General features: G+C 40.1%; 1 protein-coding gene across 1 annotated transcript in view; it reads left to right on the forward strand.

The window, feature by feature from the left end:
• The window catches only part of fndc1 (fibronectin type III domain containing 1), a 30295-nt gene extending 11839 nt beyond the window's left edge, over positions 1-18456 (forward strand). Inside the window, exons 7-22 of the mRNA XM_034527871.1 lie at positions 57-244; positions 811-918; positions 1260-1448; positions 1542-3755; positions 3928-4043; positions 4567-4678; positions 4854-5219; positions 6260-6334; positions 7200-7361; positions 9658-9894; positions 12531-12639; positions 15319-15398; positions 15703-15732; positions 16686-16847; positions 16949-17071; positions 17509-18456. Of these exons, the coding sequence (XP_034383762.1) occupies positions 57-244; positions 811-918; positions 1260-1448; positions 1542-3755; positions 3928-4043; positions 4567-4678; positions 4854-5219; positions 6260-6334; positions 7200-7361; positions 9658-9894; positions 12531-12639; positions 15319-15398; positions 15703-15732; positions 16686-16847; positions 16949-17071; positions 17509-17624 (4387 nt within the window). The 3' untranslated portion in view covers positions 17625-18456. The remainder of the gene's footprint in view (positions 1-56; positions 245-810; positions 919-1259; positions 1449-1541; positions 3756-3927; positions 4044-4566; positions 4679-4853; positions 5220-6259; positions 6335-7199; positions 7362-9657; positions 9895-12530; positions 12640-15318; positions 15399-15702; positions 15733-16685; positions 16848-16948; positions 17072-17508) is intronic.
• The last annotated feature ends 6511 nt before the right edge of the window (positions 18457-24967 follow it).

Genomic DNA, 24967 nt, shown 5'->3' on the forward strand with positions numbered 1-24967 from the left:
CAGAGAGAGCACTTGACCTGCCACTGGAGTAAAAATCCCTTTTTTTCTTCACCCAGATCCTACACAATTAAGTACAGGGAGAAAGGTGAATCGGCACGCTGGGAGTACAAGGACAGCACCCAGAGGAGGATGATGATAGACACCCTGTCTGCTGACGGCATGTATGAGTTCTCTGTCAGAATCTCTCAGGGGGAAAATCACGGAAAGTGGAGCGTCTCTGTCTTTCAAAGGACCCCTGAATCAGGTATGCATATGCAGCCACGGCCTGCAGAGAACTGCTTATAAAATATAATTTGGTATGTCAGCTTAGGAAAAGTGATGAGTTGTTAGTCAAGAGGAAAATCTCGAGCCAAAGCCCAGCATTTTCCATAAAATATAAAAAGAAAAATATTCAATGTTGCATAACTCTGTCTGCTAGCTCCTGTCAACTTATTTCCTCAATACCACACTTTATCGCGTTCAATGCCTATTTGATATTTGATTCCAGCTTTGGCTGCAGCTTCTGTCGTGATTGCAGCTTTAGACCATGTCATAGCAGATCCTGAGCTGTGGTTCATTGGAATGTCAGCATGTACTGATTGGCTCAGCTTAGATATCAATCTGTAGTTCCATTCATAATCTCAAAGGAAGGTTCCTGACAATGTATGGCAACAGTATTTCTCTCAGTTCAAGCCTCCTGGCACAAACTTTTACATTCTTTAAGCAGCAATTTCCTCACCCTGTTCCCTCCATTCTGCTTCTGGTTTCTTTTCTGCTGCCCCTCCACTTCCTGCTGTCTTGACATTTACTTGTGTTTTCCTCACTTGCTAGCACCATCTGGGCCACCAGAGAACTTTGAGGTCAAGCCACTACGAGGGAAAGGAACTGCTGTCATAGCAACATGGGATCCACCTGAAGAACCCAATGGGAGGATAAGAGGTCAGGCCGTAAAGAATGAATTCATTCATTTTTGCAATTAAATAAGTCTACATATGTCATTAGTGTTTCATTTATAATAGTGCCCCCAAAATTAAAGTTCACCAGGTGTCATAAATATTTGGTTTGGACTGACAATGTTGGTACTGTAATTAATTGGTACATGCAATAATGAAAATGCGGAATACTGAAAGCCTGGGTAATGTACAAGGAGCTGTGGTCACAGGACTACTTGATGTAAACCTTTTGTTATATGGGTTTATTGGGAAAAGGACAAAAGTTTTCTCCTGATTAATCACAATACCGCTCTTCACAACAGTAATGTATGCTCTATCTACACACAGAGTACATCCTGTCTTATGCTCCTGCTATGAAGCCATTTGGAATGAAAAGTGTGACGTACCGTGGCAGCAGCAGCACAGCCACCGTAGATGGTCTCACACCGGGAGATCGGTACATCTTCAAGATTAGAGCCACCAACAGGAGGGGTCAGGGACCACAGAGCAAGGTCCTCAGTGTTGTCATGCCAGGATGTAAGCACATTTGACTATAAACAGTATGTGTGAGCATGTTTGCGTCAACATTTGAATTATCCTATATTCATGACAATTTTTGTCTACTGCCAGCCAGCAGCGCTGCCTCGTCGTTCTCAAAAACCAAGGAAAGCCTTAGGACTGTCCAAACTCCTTCTAAACAGGATATCGACCATGATGAATCTGACCTCCAGTCAACAAAGGTGACAGAAGACCCAACCACAACCCCTGCTGCACCTGTCAACAGGCGTGTACGCCCGCTTTCCCAGTCACGCTCCTATCACAGCATCTTCTCCTCTGTAAGGGGATCAGTCAGAAACACAGTCAATAGAGGGTCGTCCAGAGGAAGAGCTCAAGATAGAGAAGAGGAGGAGGAAGAAGAAGAGAAAATATCCACAACGGCATCTCCAGTAGAAGAGAAAACAACTATGGAGACAAAAGAACCAGACAATAATGTTTCCCCTGAATTTGAAGATGAAGTGGGATATGATGAACGGCCTCTGACTACTGAGACCCCCAGCCTCAAAGTTGCAACGCCATCCCCAATTAAACGTCGTCCCAATCCTGCGCCCAGGAGGCCCATTAAGATCAGGGTCCATCAAAAACCAGGATCCAAAGATGCTTCCTCTTCTTCACCTACCTCTTCATCCTCCTTATCTTCTGCCACCTCCCCTGCTTCCTCCTCTTCTTTTGATTCCTCCTTATCGTCTACTTCCTCCTCACGTATTCAAGAGTCGGCAGCAAATAGAAAGGACTATGTGGCTTCCTCATACCCAGAGAGCAAAGACACCTACGATAAGCCCAGCATAACACATACTAAACCCTCCTCTACAGTTGAAAAAGAGACCAATTCACAGCAGACAGATGCTACATCTGTTGGAAGAGGTTCGGTCCCAGCGGGGCGCACCAAGGGGGCTGGGTTGAGCTATAGATATGGTTACGGTCGAAGACTTCCTGGAAATGTGTTTAGAGGGAATTCAACTCGAATATTGAATGGTAAAAAACCTGCTGTTACCTCACAGTTGAATTTACCAAGCAGAACTCGAAACCAAGCAACTTCAAACACACAAAGCTCAGCAACATCACAGTCCACTTTACCAGACAGGAGATCACCTGAACGAGACACAACATACAGGGAGGGAAATTATGACATCAATAACAAAGACACTGAAGTAATCAAAGTTGAAGAGCCTACTTCAAGCTCTAAACCACAACCCACAGAGGAGGAGAGAGGGGAGGACAAGGCAAGGGAAGAGAGCAGTAATGAAAAACCTGTGGTTTCCCGTACCATAATTAGCCCCTCATTTGCTGAAAAGTTCCCGTGGCTAGCTAACCGTTACCCAGGAAGGTTTAGTTCAGGGACGAGAACTTCATCACCCAGGCAGGAGGGTAGGGCCTCCTTGACCAGGACATCATCCTCTATGGGGGATGGTAGACCCATCTTGAGGGGGACACCTACTCGGGTGTCAGGGGCCACAGGTGCTGCAGGAGTATCCATGATACAGGAGACTAGTGACAATCTGAGGACTCATGATTCACTAAAGAATGGGGTGGGCGTTGGTTCAGTTAAGCCTTCTTTGACCAATGCAAATACAGCCTCTATTGACACTAGAAACCCAACTACCTCATCTTCTTCATCATCTTCCTCTTTAGCAGCAACCTCTTCAAATTCTGATTCCCATTATTCTTCAAGTAGGCACGGAGCCTCAAGTGAGCCAGTCCCTAGCGAAACCTCTAATAACAATAATAATGATCATAATGAGGATTATCTCGATCAAAAGAGTAGAGAAATCAGTGGAAAAAATGATAAAGTTGCTTTAAATTCAGCTGACCCCAACCGACATGTAGAGGACAATGACAGTGTGGATACTAGGGAAACTCTTTCCAGGACAAGACCTGGATCACCGTCTGGAGGCACTCAATCTTATCGTCGTCCTGGTGTGGGGAAGAATGGGAGGGTAAACTTTCCTCTACTTGCTAATCGGCAGTTTGGTGGTTCTCTGCTTCCCATCAGACCACAACCAGCAAAGAACTCAAGGATGGGTTCTTCAACGTCCGATTCCTCCTCCTCATCATCTGACTCCTCTTCCTCAAATTTGCCCCAGCCAGTTTTGACCTCAGATCGTGACATCGGTAGTCATACTACTGTGACAAAGACAGGGCGATTAATTGGAGGCAACTCCCAGTCGGCATCGTCATCCTCAGCATCTTCATCCTCATCTAGGGGCCAGGGAGGTCGGCCTCGCTATCCCATTGTCAGAGGGAAACCAACCAATGGAGGACAACTCAAGCCTGCAAATGGAAATGGTACATGTGATTTAAAGTTACCAGTTCCATTGCCTGCTACTTTATTACTCAAAAGGTGGAAGGATTTGCTTGGGCAAAAATCTAACTGATCAATCATTTGTACATGTTATGAGACAATAATCAGTTAACTATTTAGTAACAAAAAACTTTTCTTAAATCGTATAATTGTTAGGTAAAAATGGACGACCACACCTGACAGCAACAAGTGATAACGATTCCTCTTCCACTCGTGGAACCAGCAAGGCCGTTGGTCAAAGGTTTATCACAGGACCTGATGGAACCAAATGGGTAACTATGTTTAATGGTTTAGTGAGTGTAACAATAGATGTATTCTCACATTGTGAGGCATATTATTCTTCAGTATTTTCTTCTGGAGTAGCATAAAATACTGATGTAATTTATCATTAGAGTAAAATATTTTGGGAAATGCACGTTTTTTGTTTGATTTAAAGATTAGTGATGCTCTAATATCTGTGGAGTAAATATGAAGCTACATCCATCAGATGATTAGCTTAGCTTAGCATAATGACAAAATATGGATCTGTCAAAAGGTAGTCTCCCTATGTCTCCCCCTGTTTGCAGTTGTGCTAAGATAAGTGATTTGGCTGCTGGTCTTCTCATCTAACAAAACCAAACCATTGAACCAAGGTCTTTAAAATGTCACATATCTATAGTTCCCATTCTAATCGGTTTATAAGAAATAGTGATTCGGAGTATGCCTATAGCACATTTCACGGTCAGGATGAGGATATGTAGATGTTATCCATAAGAATTGCTTTGTGGATTTGGCTAATCTTTTTTTTCTCTCCAGATAGTAGACTTGGAGCGAGGGGTTCTTATGAACCAAGATGGTCAAGTTCTCCAGGACTCCCGGGGCAGGCCTAGGAGAGTGGTGCTTGGAGAGGACGGACGCACAATTTTTGGTGATATGCTTTTGTCAATCTTGCATGACATTTAAACAAACAGTATACAGCTTGAATATATGAAGAAAACATGCTTGACTTATTCTCTTTATTTGTTTACTATTAACAAAGTAAGCTGCAAGAATAAATTGTATGTTTCTCCTACTCTATGCTCTTCCACTCCACGGATCACCAGACCACATGGGCAGTCCTCTGTTAAACCAGGAAGGTATGGCTCTGTTCGGGCCTGGCCGAGAAAGCCGGCCTGTGGTTAATCCTAAAGACAAGGTCCTCATGGTTGGAGGGAAACCTTTACTTGGCTTGGACCTTCCTCACAACAGGATCACCACCACCACCACCACCACCACGGCTTCTACCACCATGGCTACTACCACCACAGCTCCTACCACCACACCTGAACCTACCACCACTAACTGGATCTTAGAGGAGTCTACCACTGTACCACCATACCCAACCTGTCCACCTGGAACTTTCTCCAAAATAGATGAATATGGGTATCCAGCGCTGGATGAAGAAGGAATATTGAACTGTTATCCAGAAGGTAAGACTTTGAGAAAGAAACAAGTCCCTGAAATTCATTATAACGCACTGCAGACAGTATTTTTTAAAGATTTATCTAGACATTTATGCAAAAGAGATGACACTAAATACTGCAGTGCCCTTAACTTGCAACATAGGTCAGTAAATAGATTTTCCACATAACTGAATTCAAGTTTAGGGAATCATTTTAGAGCCAGAACAGTGACTTCACTAAATTGTTCAGTTGTATTGTTTGTCTAATCTAGGCCAAGGTCATAAGGGTTTCCTGTCTGTACCCACAGAGTCCTATAATTTTACAACTGTGTGGTCCTGGGACAGGGATGTCGTATGTGTACAGATAGTAAAGCCCTCTGAGGCAAATTTGTAATTTGTGATATTTGGCTATACAAAATAAACTAAATTTAATTTAATTTAATAGAAATTTAATTTAATTGAATTGAATTGTGTTAGATTTGGGACTAAGACACAATACAATCTTGCCAAGCAATAAATAGATTTCTAGTGTGTGGATCCTAAATGTATTGTTTTCTATTTGAAAGAAAGAAACAACAGAATGATGATGCAGTGTAGTTTCAGGGTTATTGTTCTTGCTATAACAGCAATACGAAAAAGTTTTTCTTGTACTTATATTGCAAATATTTCTTATCATAATGGAAACATTGTCCTTTTATGATCACACACAATATAATAGTTAACTTTCCCACTGTAACAAAATACTAGTATGATAATGATTTCTTCCCATGGCTGCTCTGTACCTTACCGTATTGCAGGGACATGGACAATCTCAAACACACCCAGCAAACGGACACAGCAGAAGTCGAAAATAAAGAAACTGGGTCCAGACTTTTCACACTTTTGAAATCTAGCCAGAGTTAAATTTGTGTCAAAATGTTAATTAGTGCTGGTACCTACAGCATGTATTCAAGTAGGTGTGTCTTATGGAAGTGTGGGTGCACAAGTCAATGAGTGTATGCTAGCTCAGAAATATGAACACTGTCACATGTGACATTAATGCTACAGCTTGTTCTACTTCTCTGACAGAGGAATCCTCGGGAATGGAAATGGACTACATGGTTACAGTGACCATGGTGCCTGATGCTTTAGTTCTTAAGAAAGGTATTGACTGAGTTTGGCTTTAGACCGTCTTACCACTACTGGGCTTAACTGCACTACATGCTCGTTGTTTGTTGACTGTTTCCTGCACTGTTTGTTTATTGTCTGTTTATGTGTTTGCTAGCTCATCCAGCCTCCTCCTCTTTGCCTTGCCTGTGGTCTTAATTTTGTTTCTCTTCTTGTACGTTTGTTTGGCCCGGTCTCGGGTTCACGGCTGGGGTTTTGGATATTTTTTCCATTATGGTCTGCTTTTAATCACTTTTATTCAAAAGTCTTGACCATGTGAACTGCATTAATGCGATGTATTTGCTGTTCTTATTGGAAAATTGCAGCATTTGGTTGATGTGAGCCATTGTTCTAATTTCACGACATGTGTTAGGATCTATTAAGGATTATGTTGCATGTGAGCAGCATTTGATATTTGCTTTTTTGGGGGGGTTTGCTAGAGAAGACACATTGAGCATTACAATATTTTCTTAGCATTTCCCTGCCATGGCCCAAAGCTGGTTGCATGTGTGTGGACCATGATGTAATGCCAAGGCCCACTGGTGCGGCACAGGGAAAAAAACAGCGATGAAAGCAGAAGGAACTAATTGGATTTCCCCCATTTGTCGGCCTTGGAGACTTGTGAAATCGCCGTTGTCTTCAAGCCCCCCTCCATGGAAAATATGTGTAGCAAATCATTACATACGTTATTTCAAAATGAGCTCACACATCTGCCCACAATTAATTAAATATATTTGACACTCTTATTCCACAGATCATGGTTCCAATTACGAGGGATTAATGAAACGTTCTGTAGAATTTGGTTGTGAATAATATAAATCAATTTAAATCAAAAGCTCACTGACACATGTGTTGTTGCTAGATGAGCTTTTTGTCCAGACCACCCTGCCCCCCACCACCACCACAACGACCACCACCACGACCACCACTGCGACAGAGATCCCGACTCCACAGCCAGACACCAGACCGTTCAACCACGGCCCATCATCTGCGTTTGACCTGAGTGGGAAGAAGCGATTCACAGGTACTCAATCAACACAAGTATTTTGACTCTGTCTCCGCTCTGTCTCTGTTTTGTGCTCAACTAAATGTAATCTCTTCCAGAGTTTAACCTCAAGTTTGTTGTGCAGCTCTAAACTTACTTGAATATTACATTTCTATCTCTGTTTTAAAAGAAACTTTAACACCCTCAGACAGACACACAGTAAGTCACACGTTCACCTAATGTGTTAAAAACATTCTTCTCAAGGAGAAAGATTATACTCTTTGATTAAGCTTTGAGTTTGCGTGTAGCTTCAAATTCAGATTTTAGATTTAATGGCACATTCTCATTAAGCATGATGGATTACTTTTTAAGAAGGAACGTGACCCTCTCAAATAAAAAAGTAAGTTATACCTTGACCTGAAAGCATTCTCTTCCAGAAAGCAGGAGAACATACTAATGTACATATTTGTATTTGTGTCAATGAGTTTAGTTGACTGTTAATACCAGAGAAAGACACGTACTTTACCAGACGTCTCTTGATAAGAAAGTCATAGATAAATAAGTTTATCTCTAATAGTTGATTCAACTTGGTTCCATCCATCTGTAATTGGATCAAAATAAGAAAGTTCACTGAGGACACATTGTTCATGCTCTCCAGACGTGATCTCAGTAAACTTCTATATTTTTACTGTTCCTCCGTGCTTACTTTGGCCTCTCATACCATATCACCTCATCTGGTTGCACAAACAGTCCGCAATATTCTCATGACAGAAATAAAGATGACATCATGTCAAAGGTGCTTTCAATAGCGCTATTTTGGCTACACTTTTCGTTGTGTTTTAACTGTTAACTGACAGATTAAATGCAACTTTTAACTGTCACAGTTGTAGGGATCTTTGTGCGCAAAAACAAGGGAAGATTGATGGCTGTGTCTTTACCAGTGCTATCAGTATCATCTGATTCAGAAGCAACAGTGGTAAAATAACAAGTGTAATAATAAGAGCTTACTCTGGACACCATCTATCTTGGTAAACAGCGACTGCCTTGTGATTCCCTCACATGGAGCCATCTGAAAGCTGTTTCTCTCCTTGAAATGAAAAAAGAAAAAAAAAGAAAAAGCAAGAGCAGAGAAGCAGTGTAAAGCAAAAAAGTTTAGGGTGCTGACCTAAGCAGTGAGATACGGCTTTGTTGGCTCAATGAGGAGCCACCCTCTTTCATATTTATTAGTTTAATATAATTTAGGTTCACTTCAGCAGCCTGCCAGTCTACCGACATGCTTTGTATCACTCACTCACACGACTGCATGATTTTACTGCTGGTGATAATAATAGATAATAATAATTCTTAGCAGTTGCAAGAATCTGCTTTACAGTCAGATCCAGATGTATGAAAGTAGCCACAGTGGACTAGAAAATGAGTACCAGGATGTTTGGGCTATTAGAATGCAAATGTATGCCTTACTGGACTGATATCATAATTGACATTATGTGAACTGCCCAGATACTGTTTACCAGTGTCATTTGATCCACGTCTGGCTGATACACAACATTCTTTTGTCAGCATTTTTTGGATTTAGCTTTTTAACAAGCAGAAGAAGATAGACAGAAGGACACATGAACAGAGCAAAACATCTGGACCTTCTGTGTGTATGAGCCTGGACTGATCCTGAACATGTGGATACTGTTCAGAAATGCAGCCTTACAAGCACCCTGTGTATAGACAGACTCATAAATGTGCTTACCTTGACCACAGATCATGTATTTCAGTGTATGAGTGCGTAATACATAAGCCATATGATTGCGTACACATACAGTAGGAGCTTGTTAAAGCCTAAACCCATACAGCCTGACGGACTGTGTGTTGATGCGTAGTTAGGCTACTGGCATGTGTTCGACTCTTGGCATGTGCAGGGACAATCATCTGGGGAGGTAGGAGCGAATCCAGGCTCTAGTGGCTCCCTTCAAAATGCAGTCGGGAATAGTGGGATAACTGAAATATTTACAGCTGTAAGTCCAGCTGAGCACTTGAAAACAAACAAGAGACAAAAGATGCAGGGGAGGAAACAAAGGAAAGATGGGGGGTATTCACACGAGCCTGGTACCCACTTTTAAAAAGGAATATAAGAAATAACTGGACAAGACTGAAACAATAAAAATAGTATGACCTAGAAAAGTATTAACATCTTTTAAATGATGTTACATACTAAAGTTTAATTAACGATTTTAATAAATATTGCAAGATACATATTTATATTCATAATGAATTGCCTATATGATGCAATCATGTAGTTAAAAACTGTCCCTTCGTCTTTCCATCTCATTGTTCTTGCCATCAGCTCCCTATATGAACTACATCCAGAAGGACCCGGCTTCTCCTTGCTCCCTGACGGAGGCTCTGGAGTATCTACAGGTTGACATCCTAGAAGACCTGATTGAGAAGGACAGCCTGGCAGCCAATCAGAATCAGCCTCCCAAAAACAAGCCTCGTAACCTCACTGTGGTTGCCATGGAGGGCTGCCACTCATTCATCATCCTGGACTGGGGTCGCCCACTGATTGATGATATGGTGTCAGGTAGGAGATGTTTTGCCATAACTTAAAGTCCAGTTAAAGTCAAATCTGAGATCTGTTTCGAAACACATTATACATGTGGGCCACTGCATTGGTGGGCCAGAACCGTCACAAGATCCATAAAGATTTTACCAGCCGTCTGGCCCCGTCTTTCTTACCGGCCCCCTCTGTGTCATATGGGGTGCACCTGAGACCTGAGAGCACGCTGCATGCATGTTCTAGTTAAACTTGTGCTCATAGTCTACTGTTGTGGATGTTTAACAGTGGAGGAATTGTTTTGCTGCAACTTGCACGAAATTACCTGTTTTACAATAAGAATTTGTTCAGATAACATTTTGAAAGTCTAGAAGAACAGCACAATCACATGTTTTTATCCCTTTCAAGTTTGCATAGGGCTTTACCATTTAGCTCATGGGGCAGCCGGTTCGATCCCGCTCTCCCCATAGTTGCCTGTCAAAGTGTCTTTGAGCAAGACACTGAACCCCCAGTTGCTCCCCGGGCGTTTCACTGCAGCGCACTGCTCCTTAATAACTAAGGATGGGTTAAATGCAGAGAAGAATTTCCCCACGAGTATAAATAAAAAGTGTACATTTCGTTCTTTCTTATTACTCATAGTACATTCTCTGTGTTTTAAAAAAACAAATGTACGCGTGTATTTTTGTTGGTCATTACTGTAATAAGTTATGAAGTTGTATGTAGTTCTCTACTGTGACCAGTCGTGTGCCATTGAATCATTGTAGAAGAAAAGCGCTTTAATGTATAAAAGCATGAAGTAAATATGGCATTATTGCTTGTTTCATATATTAATTGGAGGAACGTTACAGTACATACCTCTTGCCTGCTACTTTTACTTTCATCAACCTTTCATTTGTTGTGGTTGTGGATATGCCTTTAACATGATCCCAACATCCCCCTTGAGTCTTAGGATCTTACCCCAGGAGTTTATTGTGAATAAATAATGAAAAGCATTGAGCACATGGAGTAAGGCTCTTAAGCTCCTGCAGAGTTTCTCAGAGAAAACCAAAATTCCTTTGACCTAGAAATTAAAAGGGGGCGGAGACGGTTCTGGGACAGAGCAGAGAGTGGAGATAACAGCAAACTCTATGAGACGTGGTGGACTATCAAAGGTAGCAGCTTGGCCAGATGGAGAGGCAGCACGTTTTCTTTGGCAGGAAAAAATGAACTCCTGGTCATGCTGTGGGCTGGTCCGGCCACAGATGTGTAAAACAGATTGTCTGTACCATTACTGCTGTTTTCTTCCCCACTTTCTTTCCATCTGCTCACCCTGGTGTTTTCACTTTGCTCAGACACACACACGCACACACACACACACGCACACACACACACAGACACACACAATCTTGACGCTTTCTAACTTTATTTCATTTTTGCACTTAATTTGTCTGGATATTTTTGCACCTTGTCACTAGTTCCTCCCATTTCAAAGACTTTCTCTGTCAATTAGTTGTATCTTGCATATCATGCTACATTCCAGAAACTCATTTATTTTAAGTCTCATGACGCTGAAGTACGGTTCCGCTGCTTTTGTGTGTTATAAAACCGTTTTAGTCACACTAACTGTTATGTTAATGTATGTCTTGTGTATCGCAAAGATATAGATTTGCTCAACCGTGTCTTACAGTAGGAGTTCTTGGTCACACCTTTCAAAAGAAGTGGATGGAAACAGCTGTTAGCAAGTGGACTCAAGAGACGAGTGACATTGGGTCATTTCTTTGTTTTATTACCTAAACCCAACTTCTGGTTCAATTAACTCTGATGCATTGATGACCTTTTGCTTAAAGGTTTTGGGGCAAGACGTACTAATTATTCCCTGAGTATTATTAATGTTGCACTTGGCTGAAAGGACCAATACCTAACACATGTAAACCTAAAGCATAAAAAGAAGAGTAGGCAAGAGTCTACATATACTACTCTATCAAACCTCAATTTAACATGTAGTGAAAAAAAACAAAGTAGCAAGTATTTCCCTTCTCTGCTGTCAGCAGCCAGCTGTGTTGTTGTGGTACCAATACAAATAAAAACAGTTGGTAGCTTGATGTGCAACAGAGCTGTTCTCCATAGTTTTGGAGTGAGTGGTCGAGAGCTGTGTGACTTGAGGTTGCTTCCCGGATTCTAAGGATTAGTCTGCGTGACTGAGAAGAAGGAAACACGCTGGCAGGTTGGAGGACAGTCAGCATTATCGTTTTTCTTGAGTTAAATATAAATGGGTGACCATCTATAAAATAATCGAAAGCATAAAATGAGTGTTCATACAGAGGTCATGCAAGGCCAAGGTTGATCATGCAAAAAAGTTGCACAGGCTTTAGAGGTGCTGGTAGGAGGGTTTGTTACATTTGGACATTTCCCCATTTGTGCTAAGCTAAGCTAACCATCTGCTGGCTTTATCCTCATATTTTCCTTATAGACATGAGAGCAAAAAAAAAGAAGTTAAGTCAGACTCAAAATGTGAAAGCATTGTTTGAATGAATGTTCAATCAAATTGTATAGCTTCACATTAAAATCGATATTAACGTATACAATGTCTTCCTAACTTACCGTGTGCAGCAGTGATTTGGTTTTCACTTCTCTGTCTAACACCGAATGAGCTCTGCCCTTTTCTTCTGTATTGTTCCCTGCAGGCTACATGGTCCACAGTGCTTCATATGACGATGTGCTCAACAATAGATGGTCCTCTAAACCCTCCAGGGGGACACACCTGGCTTTGGAGAATCTCAAACCAAACTCTAGGTAACCCATAACCCAGCTGGTGTGTGTTTGTATCATTGTGTTTGCATGGCTACAATGCTTAGAGGGAGGCTGACGTTAGCACGTACACAAAGCTTTCATGTTCATTGATTCATTGTCATTGGAAAAGTGAACCTGAACTTTCAAACAAATATTTGCTTTATTGAAAGATCCCCTATCCTGACCTGCATGTAATGTTTATGACGAGGTTGCTGCCTCGGGTGCAGGTTCTTGTGCTGTGGCTGAGTGTTTATATCACGAAGCCGTCCTCACATAATGCACATGTCTGTGTGTGACTTCATGCGTATGCATGTGTCTGTTGGTATTAATCCATGTTTACGTGGGAACATGTTTCCACTTGTGATATTGAACCAGACTGACACTGCTCAGAGGGGAGTGCAAGTTGGATATGGATACTGTAATGCTTGGATAAGATTCAGTAAATCCCTCACCGAATGAAGTAAATCTGTTTGGCTAAATGGAGAGGGGTAAAAAAAAGAAAAGCATTTGAATCTGCACCAAAATGTGACATGCTGTAAAACTGTAGAGATCTTAGAAATGCAATGGAACATAAATACAGCACACATTATCTTCCACTTCCACACAGAAACAGTCACATGTCTGTTTCAGTTATTAGAGCATGTTTCCAAAACCCTGTCGTACGGGACACAGGGTTATGGTTTTCAAAATAAATGCATGGAAACCGTTTTTTATCACTTGGGCCCATGAGAGGAAGGGAGAGTTGTTTTTCAAAGCCCTCAAACGTCTTGTTTCATTTATAGCTGTACATGTACAGGATGCATGTTTTAAAATGACTCGAGTACCTTTTAAGGCGCTATACAAATAAAATGTATTATTATTATATATATATATAATTTAGTCAACATATGAAGCTAGTTCTAAATTGTCTTCTACTATTCGTTTAGATCTTGCAAGCTGTCCCACAAGAATCTGGTGGAAATATTTTTTTCAGATGTGAGAGTTCATCAGGGATAGAAGTATCCTCTCACCAAGGGGAGGTGTTATTATAAGGTTCTCATCTTGGACCTTAGGAAACCAAACAGCTGCTGCTGAACACAAACAGAGCTGTGTGAAATGGGTAAAGTCTCCAAAGAGGAATTCCCTCCCTGGCAACCAGTCTGTATTCATGATAGTGTGTCTTACGTAGTTACGCTTGATTTCCTAACGGAAATGCTAAGCTACAATAGGCCTCAACGCACACACGTACTTATGTAGATCCTCATGTGGACACATTTCCTTTGATCCCAAGTTTTTCTGCTGATAAATGGAGTGAATTACAAAGGACTTTATTTTCAATGAGTTCAGCTTGTGTGAGAATTTACTGCATTAGTAAATGTATTCTCTTCTTTGTTGGCGATGTCGCATTGGGCTCTAAGAAACAGCGATGGGAAATTGTACTGTTTTTTAAATAATCCAATGGAAAATAGATCACTAGATGAGGTCTAATCGATAATAAATATTGAATAATTTAGTTGTTGCTGTATTCAGGTTTCTCTTTCAAAATGGATCTGAATCTCTGATGAAATATATACATAGCTAATTTGAAACATTGGTTCATGCTTGTTGTTTTTTTTGTCTTAGAACTGTTTTCAGTTTATATCGACTAAATTACAAGTTTGCTATTTTTTGTTGCTGAACTATGATATATACTGAGGAGCATATACTATCGCCAGGCTGAATTTGGCCTGGAGTGTATGTGCAGTGGCCACATAGATTGTCATCTGAAGCGAAGACGAATATCAATGCTCTGAATGAAGCTGAGAGCTCTCTGTATTGCAAGTTTGAAATGCCTAATGTAGAATTGTGTGGTCCATGCTCTGTTTTTACATTATGACTGTCTCCGATTTCTTCTTTCATTACATCATCTCTCCGCAGTTGCTTTGCTGATATACGATATATATTTTGGTGACTGTTGTCACGTGGCTCTGGTGATTTGATCCAGGCCTTGAGGCTGTACGTGGTCACAGTTTTTTTGCTAGGAATTGACCGACCATGAACTTATTGTATGCGACATTGGAGAGTGAAAGGTAGCACATATGCACGCAATACTGCATTAACGAACGCACACTTGCACAAACACATCAGCCAGCTCCAGTGGAAAAGTTTTCAAACTTCCAAAGTTGTCACTAATGGTGTTGTTTTTAAATCTGATAGGATTTAATTATCCTCCACCAGCTGGAGACTAGTGAGCTCAGTCAAAGCTCTCTGTGCGAAATGTCTCTTTTAAGGACTCTTCCTCTCCCCTCACATTTATTAATTATCTTTCAACAGAGATATATATATATATATATATATATATATATATATATATATATTTCCCTGCGCTTTACTTATTCCATATCCCTCCTTCCTTCTGCCTTTCATTCGTATATCTTCTATCTGTTAATCTCCACGTGTCTAGATGTCTCTTTTCCTCCTCAGCACCTTGCCCTCCTTCTCCCTTCAACACAAGCCAAATAGCCATTTTATTATGCTGCGCCCACTTTGGAATCATATGACTATAAAACAGACTACTCTTAAATAAGCTGGACTGACGCATGCCCAGTCATCTGCTGTGGTCATTAACATTGCCCTCACTTTCACACAGTCACAACAACACGGGCAGAATTACACGTAAACTCTCTCTTGCAAATCCTGATGTCGTGGTTGTTTTTTATTCAGGTACTACTTCAAAGTGCAGGCCAAGAATGTGTTCGGTTTGGGACCCGTCAGCGATACGCTCACCTATGTCACCGAATCAGGTGTGTAACCTGTCAACGCCTGCAAAGATAACACTTTGAGATGCCTCATTGAGAACAGTTCAACCCGCACTCAAACCGGCTTTATATGTTCTGCTGTACTGCAGCATACAACGACATGCATTGTATTGGAATGCTAGATATTTAAATATAAAACCACCCTTGAAGTAAAAGCAGACTAGCAGATTTAGTCTGCGTTGTGTGCATTATGGGTTTTTCATTCTCAATATCAGGAGAATGCATTAAACCTGCAATCCTGCCTCTGTGCTTTTCCTCCCTTGTGAAATGATCGCATTCTTTCTTTCAGACGATCCTCTCCTCATTGTAAGACCACCTGGTAAGTCCGTACACCGACTACACATCTCTAGTCTAAGGTCAACAAGCCATATCCTACCGTTGTGCGCTTAGGATTTAACCGTTTTCACTACTGAAACATTTATGATCAGTAGTGATTGCTACTTTGTATTGGCAAACCCCTTTCTCAATAAACCGGGATGATAGGCTTATTGTATAAACATTGTACTATGTTTGCCAATAAGTATTCAATTGCAGGGCAGAAATCCACAATAAATGTGTTAGGTCATTCAGAAGCAGTGTATGTATAATATGATCATTAAAAACATAATTTGTAATAGGATTTGGATATTGATAGTTACTGCAAAATTCTATCGTGTGAGACATAAGTATTCTTTCACTTTTTTATAGGACTTTATTTATAATTTACAATCACTCAAACTGCAAAAAAAAAAACTAAATGTAGACCAAACTAAATTAACTGAATAACCACATTTGCTTCCCTCCCTGAATCATTAATGAAGGCAAAGTGCTTAACGTGAGATATGAAAAGACAAGATTTGAGATTTAAACCTTGATTTTAAAGAACTAAGAGTTGAAGCAAACCCAAAGTTTTCTCTAGAGTTTGTTTTGAATATGTAGAACGCTGCGTCTTCATGTTTAGTTTTGCCTCGAGAGACAGTGAACCAACAAACCCCCATTTTGGTGCTTTGGAAACCAAAAGTTGTATAAATCATCATCTAGGTCACAAGCTATAAACAGAATGTATCTCTACGTGTAAATCACATGCCTTGTGGTTACATTTAATATCTGACTATAAGAGTAACAACTGTTTTTGATCAAGTTTGATATACTGCCAAATATTATCTCCATTTTTTAGCTTTACACACAACATGGATTTTATTCCATCATCTCATCCTCCTCGTATGCATGGTGTGTCTATTCTTAGGATGCATATTCTTTGCCACACCATGATGCATCTCCTCTGCTCCTCAGGTGGAGAGCCAATCTGGATTCCCTTTTCCTTCAAGTATAACTCCGCCCACAGCAGCTGTAAGGGCAGCCAGTACGTCAAGCGGACGTGGTACAGGAAGTTTGTGGGTGTGGTTTTGTGTAACTCTCTGCGATACAAGATCTTCATGGGAGATGGTCTTAGAGGTAACGTATGACATCACCTATATTAAAACTTGTTGTAGTCAGTGCTTTTCCCTGTGCAATCATTAAAAAATGAATGACGATACCCACTTTTCTACCGACAGATCCCTTTTACAGTATAGGGGATACATTTGGCCAGGGGGATGACCATTGCCAGTTTGTGGACTCCTACAGGGATGGAAGGACAGGTCCGGCCTACCTCTCAAATAATCTTCCCTCAGCACAAGGTAAACAAGCTGCACATGTGTGGCCTCGATATGTAGACCTAACCTATTATAATTGTTTCCATGCAGTCTGGCTCTCTGGCTCCCACTGGACCAGATGCGGAAAGTAGATATTGTTTAAATGAATACTTGTTCAAAAAGAACATACCAGGGTTTTTCACGGTTTAGCCCAAATCTCACATGCTTTTCATTACTGCAGACCATTTTTCTCATGATACCATAACTTCTCAGGTAGATTAATGTCATAACTTTCTAGCCCTTTTTTGTTTCAGGTTCAGGTTGTTTCAGAAAATGTGAAACTTGAGTATAATTTGGCTTTATTTTTCTATCAGTTACTTTGGTCTTCAAGTAGTTGATGGTAGCTATTATTTTCCATTACAAGTGCTAGATACATTTCTGTAAATGGCTATGAACAGCATTATCATTTCTTTCTTTTGCAGGATTTTATCGCGCCTACAGACAGCAGCCGGTTTCATTTGGAGTTATTGGTCGACGCACACCCCATCCATTCGTGGGCTGGTATGAATGCGGGGTGCCCATCCCCGGGAAGTGGTAGAATAGGAGGATTGGGAGACATTGTTACCGTGGGCAACCCTTCTGTATCTTGTGGCAGGCTCTACCGGCCGTGGTCCTGCCATTTAAAAACAGACTTTTGCCTGCCACAATGAAATGACACCACTACAAAAAAAACAGCGTCACAGAAAGAGAATATAGTACTTTTTAAACAACTCAATGTATATCATTACAATGCACTTTTTTATATAAAGCAGTCTGTATATGAGGGGAAAAAATAAGCATGTGTGCTTTTGCTTAGTGTAACTCTGGCCTTGAAGTGTCCTTGTACTATTCTCAACTATCCCAAAGACAGGTCCTCACCCAGTGTTATTTATCTCATCAATAATGCACTCACACAGTCAAACCAGTGACATTGGACCAAAGCACAAGCTGCAAAGCAAACTGTAAGAATGGGCACTTAAGGTGTGTATTGGTCTGTTAATTTTCAATCGTGAGATTTGTATTTCATAATGTAATGGCTTCTGACAGCTTGTTTATTTTTTTTTACATCCTTTTGTAATTCATCAGAATTCATTACAAGTTACTGTGTACGTTTTGTATGTATACAGACAAAGAATAAAAGACCAAATATTTGCTCAGGAATTGTGAGAGACTGAATAAACGGTTATGGAAACCACAGCCATCCAAAAACATGAATCATATCATATTCTCCTGCTGCCACATTATTTTCTAGCAAAAGCTTCCAAACATGAACCAGATCTCCTTAATCAACCTAATGAGAGATTTGAGGGACGTTTGGATGAGCCAGCTGGAACACTAACCGTTAAATGAAATGTCAAAAACATTGTAGACAGAACCAGGTGAGGGGCAGAGAGAGGATACCGGTTCAGTGGCATTTTAACACAAACCCCATAAATGTTTGTTTTTTAAATGCATACCTTTCATACCGTGATAAGATTTGGCTTGAAATCAGTGGTGGAACTTAACAAATAAAATGTACTCAAGTACTTTTCTTCAAGTTACTGTGAGGAACAAAGAAAATGTACTGGTTATGAAACAATTACTGATGACAATCAGCGAGATCAGCTATTTCTATGTATTTATTTGCATTTATTTGCATTGCCTGTCATCGGTACCACCAGGTCGGATTCGCCACAACATCAGGCGACATCATGCAGGTTCACCAGAAACTCTTTCAGCTCCAGCAGGGTCAGATTCCACCTGCAGTCGAAAGCTTTTGTGGAAGGAGGAGAGCTCAGCGCCTGGCATCATCATCTCCTCCTTCGGCGAGGAACAGAGCTTTGCCTCGCTTCTCCTCACCGACACCGTGCTGCTGTGTAGATATGCAGGCATCATTCCAAGCTATAACGAAAACACAACAATTCTTAGTTTCCGGTGATTAGAAACTTATTATTATATTTCATTTATTGGTCAATAAATCTGCCTAAATCATACCCACTGGTATTTTAAGATACCACAAATTTGTCTACTTGAGTATTTTCATTTTATGCTACTTTACAATTTCTATAAATTGTACTTTCTATGGAAACTGTAGTTACAACATAAATTGTTCAAATTCAGTCTGTATGTATAATATTGTGGGACTCACAGGAGCCATTTTGCAGCACGAGTAGCTACTTTTAGTCTGCGGTTGAGCAAGTGTTCAGATCCTTAACTTAAAATACTTTGTTACTTCAGAAGTTCTGCATTGAAATGGTCCTTTAGTTAAAATATTAACAGCATAATGTGCTTAAAGTACCACATATTCGTACTCATAATGCAGAAAATTGGCTGCTGTAAGTGTGATTGTAATATATATGATATTACTGTATAATAATTACTACATTATTGATGCATTTATGAGTAAATAGTAGATTGTATAATATGTAACAATATTTTATAAAATCCTGTGTTTTGTGACTAAAATTGTTATATGCAATGTGACGAGTAACTATTAGAATACTGTAGTCTAAAGTACGACATATATGTATCGACACACTGTAATGGAGTAGAAGTATAAAGTTGCAAAAAATGGATGTCGAAGTTTCTACCTCAAATTTGTAGATAAGGGGCTATATTTAAAATTCATTGCTTATCAATGATTGAGCGATTGTGTCCACACAGCTCAGAACATGGCCATTTTGATTTTAAGTACATTTTGCAAATAATACTTTTGCAACTCAAGTAGGATTTCTACCTGTCTTGGAGTATTACTACATTGTTTTTTTACTCAAGTTAAGGTTCTGAATACGTCATCCACCTCTACTTGAAATAGTATCTTTATTTGCTGTGTTGGCTTTAAAAAGACCTACCGTACACATTTGTTGAACCAATTATCCCTGGTATATCCTGGATCATTTGAAACTGCGTATTAAACGAATTACCGGAGTGGTGGACGAGTGAGAATTTGCTTCAAATGTTGCTCACTACAGATGAAATCTTTCACAAGGAATTCATTTTCATGCTGAAAGCCAATCATGGTGCTCAGACTTATGTTGTTTGAGCAAAACGTATTGTCCATCTGTGTAAAATAACTGACAAAAAAAGGAAAACATATGATCATAACTGGGTCAACGCCATAATAATCCAGGTGGAAAACAGATGAATGCCGAGGTTCTTTTTTCTATGCGTTGCCAATTAATCATTACTCCAGCCATGGGTTTTTTACAATCTTTTTCGAAATGTATTGCTCTTTTCTTTTCAGTGCTTGTCTAAAAAGTATTACTGTCAGTCTTGATTCGTGAGAAAAATGTATGATATCCGGTAGCAGCACTACTCGTCTTCAACACATACTACACAAATCTGCCTCATAGAAAAACCCAATGTATAACTCATATTAAACCCCATCTGTCCTCCAGGAACAGAATCGGATCTTTATAACCCAGAAGAGGCAATAGACGTAATCAATGTGCTATAGTACATTTATCAGTCTGACACCTGGTCCTACATTTACTCTGTAGGTATTCAAGCCAAGAGTCAACTCAGGTTAGTGCAAGAAATATAGCCATGAAACAAACAAACCAAGTCGTGTTAAAAATCAACAAATCGCCTTCTTGCTAGAAGAGCAGGATTCCTGCAAAAACATGACTTTCATTCCATTCCACTGAGCAGAGTTGACGCAGCTCTTACTTCCCTTACTTTAACTTCAGTACCAAAGGTTGAACCTGCAACCCTTTATCTGAGGAGCACAGGCAGTAGTTTGTTGAGTTTGGCTCCAATTTGGTTATTTTTGGAGAAATAACTGACCAATTTGACAACACTTTGTTGGATGGTTATCATATTTCAAACATATGTTCCAGGTGTAGAGTGTGTGGATGCAAGCATCTGCTATGATGCATTTTCTCTTTTCTCTTTTCACATATACACAATAAACACTATTTAGCACAATGCACCATGTGGAACCATATATTGAAAATGTTAAACATAAATATGTATCTATCAAAGAGATGTGTGCTTTAGCAGGTCAAGAGGAACAATTGGATACAATTGAGACAAAAGAAAAAGGGAAAAGAAAAGACCGGAGGACAAACATGTTTCAAGATGTAATCTGCTATAGATGTTAGAAAGAATAAAATCACACTTATATGTGTGCCTGTGCTCTGGTAGAAAAATATGACTGCTGTCCGGGGGGAGAAGAAAAATAGATGAAATAAAACCAATACAAGAGGACAGAGCAGCACTACAAGCAGGAGAACAGGAGTGTGGTCCAAGATTTAAACTCTGCACCACTGCTTTTCCCAGAGGCTTCTTGGAAAGAACTGAAACACAGCATTTACAGGATGTGATGCTGAAGCTCCTAGTTGAGGCCTTTTAACGGCCTATTAATCATAATAAAATAAAAACCAATATAACCTTGGGAAAATAAAAACAGCACTAACGAATATTGATGTTTCATAGAATTATGGGAAAAGAGCACATTGCTCACAAGTGCTGTTTTAAAAAAAAGAAGTTTTGACTGCAACACCAATGTACAGATCAAGTGCTTTATGGCTTACATGTTAGCAATACTTAATTTTGGGAGCTTTGTAATTTATTTACCCTTCGGTAAGCCCCGCTGCTATACTCTGTCAAGTAGCCAGAGCTACCATGGAAGCTAAAGCCTGTAGAACGCAGTGGTGGTGTAACAATACCTGTATTTGTATAAAATGGTGCTTTTTCTGTTAGGAAAATTCAAGTAAATTAAACTGCGTCACTACTGTTGGTACCCACTGTGTGTGGCAGGGGGTGGAGCGAGAGAGAGAGCGAGAGAGAGAGAATATCAATTCATCAGTAACGTCATAGCTGTGAGCATAGCAGTGTGGTGTGTGTACAGTTCAGGCTATTTAATGGTGAATAAATGCTACAACTCCCTTATATTGCTTGCCACCTGCTGATTAAAGTGAAGGGGCTTTGTACAGACTCTTAAGGTGGACCAGCTATCGTCATAAAGTGACAATCCGCACGCTCTTTAATTTTATTTTAGAGACTTTGGAGGTGGGGATTCCTTCGTGAGGCGGTGCGGTTGCCCCTGAAAGTGTCTCAGCTTCAGTTTCCATGATTGTTGGCCAGTTTATTTAAGTAGCGGCATTGCTCGAAACTCTCAAGCCTCTTTTAAGTCCTCCTCCTTACTCCTTTTTCACCTCAGGAGCTCTCTTAAGAGGCCAAGATGCTTTGTGAATAGCTTTCACCTTTACGATCTTGTCTTAATATTAAGGGGAAACGTCATAATTTATAAAAATGTCCTTGAATTTTGTCACTAGGAACAATTCTTTGTACGAGGAAGCTTTGAGAATATGATCCCTGAGCTCTACTCCCCCACATAGTGAAGCTCATGCTGATAAAAGACTATTCAAGACCACAATTACATCATGTGTGCAATCCATTCGGTGGAGTCTCTGTTTTTCTAGGCTGGGTGTTCCTCGGGGTAAAATGTGCTTCACACATAAAGACAAGAGTTGGGCTCATCAAATGGAGGATCACTGATGTTGTCGTCATTTTCTCTTCTCATTAAAAATGTACTACATTCTTCAACATCAAAGTTTTACTTGATTACAACTTGGATTTTGACTTGTTCCATCTGCTTTGATCAAGAAGCCAACCTGACATAAGAAGACAGAAAGATGACATCATAAAAAATTCTGCCTTGGAGATTTGTCCAAATTTGTTGGAATGTTGCTTCTTTACAGCCAAGCTCACACCAAGGCATCCATCCACAATGATATTAATAATACATAATTATAATAATGCATCCTTTATTAATTCCACAGTGATACGCCACTAAAACATCATGTGTCAGCAATTTTCGGTGTGTGTCAGATCCTCTGAAGATCTTTCATATAAAAAGGGGCAAAAGGCCACGCTGGCTTGATTGAGTCCAGGCCCAGCTGACTTTCCACATGTGGATCTTACATTATACATCCTGATATTTTTCAAACAAGTAAGATCCCCCTGTCTGTTGTATTGATTTAGAAAAAAGCAAATGTTCATACATTTGAATACACCACAAAATTGCTTAATTACAGGACCATTAAAATCGTGTATGAAAAAGATGTGTGGTTGTGAAAGAATGCAGGTCTTCTAACTGTTTTCCACATGTTACTTTATTTGTTTCTTTCTGATAGAAGTGGGTCACACGCTGTTTGGGCTGGAAAATGTTAGACTTCATTCTAGAGAGCTGAAATCATCGCAAGATGAATCGGTTGAAGAGAGAAAAGCGAAAAAGAGGGAAAACGGTGCGAAACCGATACTCAAGATGAAGAATTATAGTTGTGTTCAGAAATCTTTAGATAAGCAATACTTGATTGTGATGTGTTTTCTTTTTGCTTCATCCATTTCAAATATACTGTGAGTAAAACTATGAGGCATGTATCCAAAAGCCTTCATTTTTCCTGTCTTATTTTCTCTGTGGATTTTGGTCAAACAAAGCAATCCAGTTTGAGTTCAATTTCTAAACTAAAGCAGTTTTTTTTTATGAAGGACCTGAAATGACTTTCTATTGGAGTTTCAATTCAAGCAAACACTACTCATGATGAACAAGGAGGTTGTGAAACCCCTCGACAATACCGTGCTCCGGTTTCAGCTCTGTAAGGTTAGATCAAAACAATGTTACATGCATTGGAAGAGGGGATATGCAGAAAATCCAGGGTATCAAGTATCATCAGCTGGAATGATTGGAGCCATAAATAATAGAGAGGCCTGTCCCTCTAAACAAGCTTTTCATCAAGAACAAAGGTCTAATCCAGATGAAAGATCTGGAAATTGCTCAGAGACATAATATTTACCGAACACCAAGATGACATAACAGGTAATAAATAATAAGCCGGTTGTTCTTTTAATGGGGTTTGGATCAAAGTTAGGGCTCTTTTCTTGTTCACCTCTCTGAGCTCATTGTAAAAGTCAGTTGTGAACTCAGCCTGTGGTGCCTCGCAATTATATCATTCTTTTGGCACATGATAGGTCACGCACAGACCTAAAGGGAGTGGACAACCACCACTATCTTTTCAGATTTTCAGGGGTTAGACTTTTGTTATTTCTTGAAAGTCAAAGTTACACGGAAGAAGTCTGAAATACAAACCTCAATTTCTCATTTCCTGATATGGAGATGCAAGAGTAAGAACACAATATGGCGACAGGAAGCTTAGCAATTAGAGGCACAATTCATGCCATGAAAAACTCAGCTCCTGTTACCCAGAACATGTTGCCAACATCCATTCATTCAACGTCAAAAAGTACACACAGTCTATCCTGAAAGACCTGTTGTTTTAGGGGTTGCGCACACAAAAGTCATACCTCAATGTAAGTCAAATAAGGATAACCTCATTTTTGTTTTTAAGGCAGACTCATTTCCATGTAATCAGGTCAGGCTGAGAAAGTGCTGTCAACAGCTTAATTTGTGTTTAAATTACTCTGTGTGATGGAAACAAGCTTGAAACAACAGAAGATTGTAGACGTCGTTAACTCTGGGAGAGCAAGGTATTTACTCACACTTAAGCATTGACGTTGATTGCTACTAACCTTCTGCTGTGACTGTGTGTGAGGTCTGAGGTGCATTTAACATGTCCTGTGAGTCGTTATGACGCCACATACCAACTGCTCATCTGCTGCTCATAAATAACCGCACTGGTGTCAATACATATAGCACACATGCACATCTCCATGACATGTCAGTTTACTCAATTATATGAGCAAATCCCTCATCCCGCAGCTTCTAGAAATGATTCTTTACTGGCCCATAAATCACAAAGATAGGGGTTAGGACTGTGGGTAATTGCCCCCGTCGCTTTTCTTGGCGAACTAAAACATGATGTCATCCTATCTTGCATGATTTGCTTATATATATCTCATAAGTAGGCAGTGAAAGAGCTTGACTGAGTTGTGGTGTCTTTAAAGTCCTTGTTACACCCT

This window comes from Cyclopterus lumpus, chromosome 24 (assembly GCF_009769545.1).
Source record: "Cyclopterus lumpus isolate fCycLum1 chromosome 24, fCycLum1.pri, whole genome shotgun sequence".
NCBI lineage: Eukaryota > Metazoa > Chordata > Actinopteri > Perciformes > Cyclopteridae > Cyclopterus > Cyclopterus lumpus.